General features: G+C 67.5%; 1 protein-coding gene across 1 annotated transcript; it reads right to left on the bottom strand.

Moving 5' to 3' along the window:
- Nucleotides 1–978: 978 nt before the first annotated feature.
- Nucleotides 979–3,552, bottom strand: Lbhd2 (LBH domain containing 2). The gene is made up of 4 exons (XM_042696894.1): nt 3,488–3,552; nt 3,034–3,119; nt 1,280–1,427; nt 979–1,073 (listed from the first exon to the last, which is right to left on the bottom strand). The coding sequence occupies exons 2-4, from the start codon at nt 3,100–3,102 to the stop codon at nt 979–981; spliced, it is 312 nt and encodes a 103-aa protein (XP_042552828.1). The 5' UTR covers nt 3,103–3,119; nt 3,488–3,552.
- Nucleotides 3,553–3,875: the final 323 nt, after the last annotated feature.

Below are 3,875 nucleotides of genomic sequence, written 5' to 3'. Positions count from 1 at the left end.
AAAGCCATTAGGAAGAACAGAGCACCGTGTCCAGCCTCCTTCGCTGCAGGCTGGGGCTGCACCCCCGCTGGGCCCAGAGTGTCCTGGGCCGGGCTGCGGTTGGCCGGGCTGGGGCTAGGCTGGGGAGGGCATGGACCTGTGTCTCCTTCAGCTTCTCTGGTGGCAGCGGCGGGGTGGCAGGACCCTGCACTCCATGGGACGCCTCGTGGGTTGAACCCTCAAGGAGAGACTAGACTCAGCGGTGGGGCAGGAAGCTGGCTGCCCACTCAGCCCCGCACGGGGCCTGTAGCCAGCAGGGGTGGCGACTTTGCCTCCGTACCCCTTTGTAGCCTCAGCCAAGGCTACCTTTGGACACTGGCTTTCCTCATCCTTGAAGCAATGCTTTGGCACAGAACACCCCAGCGCAGCCCCTCCTTGTGCCGCTGAGCTCAGGATAAAGAGGTGACAGGGAAGAGCTCCACCTCACCTCCAGGCTTGGCCCCAAGGAGGTCCCCAGGAGGGATAAGGAGGCTGACGAAAGGAGGCTGCCCTGGCCTTGGATAACCTCGATAACCTCCCCGACAGAGGCGGCAGAGGCCGCGGAAGCCCTGCCCAGCCCCACCCACCCCCGCCTCCCCACTCTCCAGTCCCAACCCACGAGCCAAACACTCAAGACGTCGCCACGCGGGACCCTGTGCTCCAAGAAGAGCCACAAGGTCACGGCAGAACCAAAGCTGCCCTCAATCTACCAAGCGTGCCTACTGGACACCAGAAGCGCCTTTATTTCTGCATCAAGCCACGGGGTTTGCTGAGGCCTGGGCGGTGATAGAAAGGCCAGTGCTGAGGCCCTGGCGGGTCCTGGCCAGCCCGGGGAAGACGGGCAGGTGTGCGGCGGTGTGCGGGCGGGTGGGGGCAGGCCCTGCCCGGGGACACCTCAGCCTGGCCATCCGGGCTCTGGGTCCTCTCAGCAGTCAGAGCAGAGCCCCGCCACGTCCTCCATCACTGGGCCAGGGGCTCTTGGTGCGGGGAGCGGGAGGGGCCGCCAGCGCCCTCGGCTGCCGTCCCCGGAGCTCCCCGCGGCCCCGGGGAGGTTGCTGCAAGCAAAAGGGCACTGGCGTTGGCGTTGGCGTTGGCGACAGCTGCCGCGGGGTGGGGGCGGGGGAGCGGGCTAGTGAACCTGTAGCAGGCGCTGCACAGGGTGATGAGAAGGAGGTGCAGGGCACACCAGTCCTAAGCGGGGCGGGAGACGAGGTCCAGCTCTGGGAGAGGAGCAGCCCCCCCACCCCGTGCCTTCACTCACCAGCAGCAGTCTGGCTCTCGGGGGCTCCTCTCTGGGGGCCCTCTGGGGGCCAGCGCAGCTCCCCACTTTCCACAGCACCCGCCTCAGTGGGCTCCACCACGATGGAGGGCAGCCTCGGGCCCAGCCTCGGGCCCTGCTCCCGGGCACCCTATGGAGAGGGTAGGCAGGGGTCGGGGCTCTGCCTGGCCTGGGCTTCCTGTCCCCTCCCTCCCTGTCCCTCTTGCCCTGCACCCCCTCACCCACTAGGATGATTGGGGACCCTTCCCACGAGCCCCAGGGCAGGGGTGACCCATCCCACCCCTGGGGCTCCAGCCCCTCTGGTCCTGTCCCACCGCGGGGAAAGAGGATCCTCAAGGCCAGGGGCCGCGGCCGCCCCTGGGGAGCCACGTTCCCAGTCTAGAGGTGCAGCAGCAGAGGTCAGCGGCCCCGCCCAGCCGCCCCTGCACCTGCAGAGCTGCGCGCTCCTCCTGGGGTCCCCGCCGGGCCCTCCCCGCGGGGCCTTGGGCAGCCAGAGCTGGCAAGACATCGCCATGGCAACCGGAGCCGGCTCTCCATCATTGTTCAGTGCCCACACGCCCTCGGGGTGCCCTCCACCTCCCATTCAAGGCTCTCCAAGGTGCCACCTCGTGCACGTCCACCCCCGGCGCCCAGCCACTGCCACGCGCCCGCCCCACCTCCGCACGCCCCACCTCCATCCAGCCGCCCGCGCCCCAAGCAGGGGCGGCTGCACACCCGACACTGCTGAGTGCCCCAAAGACTGCCGAGAACTTTCTCTGGTGGTGACCCCTGGTGTGAGAACCAGTGTCACCAGGCTGGACCATCGGGAGTGGCGCACAGGGACAGAGCAGAAGCTCTGCACCCGCCGCGGGGATCCGCCAGCGCCCACGCCTTCCTCCCCCCTCCCTCCTCACAGGCGGTTTTCCAGCCAGGGTGTTGCGCTCGCCGCAGGGGCTAGAGGGGTCTCAGGCCACGTCCAGCTTCTTCTGAGTAGTTTATAGAAGAGAAGAATCGCCTGGGCTTGGCTGGCTTTGAACCGTGATCCTCATATCTCAGTCTCCTGAGTAGCCAGGATGACAGGCGTGAGCCACTGGTGCCTGGCTCAGCCTTGATTTTTTGCTGGTTATTTTCAGGACACACTGTCACAGACTTTTGGCTTCAAACCATGATCCTGTGGATCTCAGCCTCCTGAATAGCTAGGATTATAGTGCAAACCACCAGTGCTAGGACTTGAACCATTCTGCTGCATCAACACATCCATTAAAAATTGGAAGAGCTGTGTGCTGGTAGCTCACGCCTGTCATCCGAGCTACTTCGGAGGTTGAGATCTGAGGATTGCGGTTCAAAGCAAGCTTGGGCAAGAAAGTCCATAAGACTCTTATCTCCAATAAACCACTAGAAAACTGGAAGTGGCGCTGTGGCTCAAGAGGTAGAGTGCTTGCCTTGAGCTAAAGAGCTGAGGGACAGCGCCCAGGCCCTGAGTTCAAGCCCCATGACTGACAAAAAAAAAAAAAAAAAATGGGACTAGGGTCAGGACCCTGGTATCGTGCCATAGAGCAGAAAGCTAAGTGTCCCCTGTGCGTAGGAGCAAGCCCTGAGAGTGCTCGTAAGCCGGGGCCTGGCCTCCATGCGGTCCGCCAGGCTTGAGTAAAAGAGCAACGCCAGGGGGTTCCCGATGCGATGCTGCAGCGCGGACAGGCCTGCCTGGGGTCCCCGCCCCCACCCCAAACCTGTCCCCCCCTCCCAGCCCTTCTTACCTTTCCTGCCAGGCCTCCAGAAGTCTCGGCCGGGCTTAGCTCTGCCTGGGTGGGCTGGGGGGTGCTCATGTTGCTGCCGAGAGTCGCTATGTGAAGACGAGGCGGGTGTCTGCCCACCTGCGCTGCTGCCCCACCTCGGCACCCACCAGGTCCCTGAGCCGGTGCCCCCGGCCTGGCCTGTGCACCCCCCACCTGTGCCCCTCCCCACTGTGCCCCCCACGACTGTGCCCCCCACCGCCTGTGGCCCCCAGCCAGTGCTCCCCACCTGCCTGTGCCTCCACCCGGCCTTGCCCCCCCACCTGCCTGTGCCTCCCCCCTTGCCTTGCCCCCCCACCTGCCTGTGCACCCCCCACCTGTGCCCCCCCCCCCGGCCTGTGGTCCTCCGCCCCACTGTGTCACCCCCCCCCCCCGCCTGTGCCCCCGCCCAGCCCGGCCCGGAGCCTGGGCTCCTCACCCGTCCTCCAGCCGCTGGCTGCGCGGTGGGAAGCGAGGGCTGAGCCCGGAAGGCTTCCTGGAGGAGGCGCGGGGCGGCCAGCGGGGGCGGGCGGAGGCCCGGGAGGCGAGCCCCGCGCTCAGGGGCGGCCCGGCTTCTCCGCGCCGCGGCCCGGACGCCGCCGCAGTCCCGCGCACCCACCTGTCCGGCCGGGCTCCCGCCGGGCGCGGGGCGGCGCTCGGAGCCGGCGTGGGAGCGGGAGCCGCCGCGCCTCCCGCACGCTCCGCGCTCGCTCTGCGGTGCTCCGCCCGCGGTGCTCCCGCCCCGCCCCTCCTCCACGAGGCCCCGCCCCTCCTCCACGAGGCCCCCCAGCCCTGCCTAGCCCCTCCTCCACGAGGCCCCGCCCCTC

The sequence above is a fragment of the Dipodomys spectabilis genome, unplaced genomic scaffold (genome assembly GCF_019054845.1).
Source record: "Dipodomys spectabilis isolate Male_0828 unplaced genomic scaffold, ASM1905484v1 ptg000212l, whole genome shotgun sequence".
NCBI lineage: Eukaryota > Metazoa > Chordata > Mammalia > Rodentia > Heteromyidae > Dipodomys > Dipodomys spectabilis.
Note: the sequence above shows the minus strand (reverse complement) of the source record. Positions and strands in the feature narration are given on the sequence as shown.

Excerpts from the sequence above, each read along its gene's own strand:
- Lbhd2 (XM_042696894.1), bottom strand. The coding sequence starts at position 3,102 with ATGAGCACCCCCCAGCCCACCCAGGCAGAGCTAAGCCCGGCCGAGACT. Across the intron at positions 1,428-3,033 it reads CTGGAGGCCTGGCAGGAAAG|GGTGCCCGGGAGCAGGGCCC; the intron begins GTAAGAAGGGCT and ends CCCTCTCCATAG. Across the intron at positions 1,074-1,279 it reads CGAGAGCCAGACTGCTGCTG|CAACCTCCCCGGGGCCGCGG; the intron begins GTGAGTGAAGGC and ends TTTTGCTTGCAG.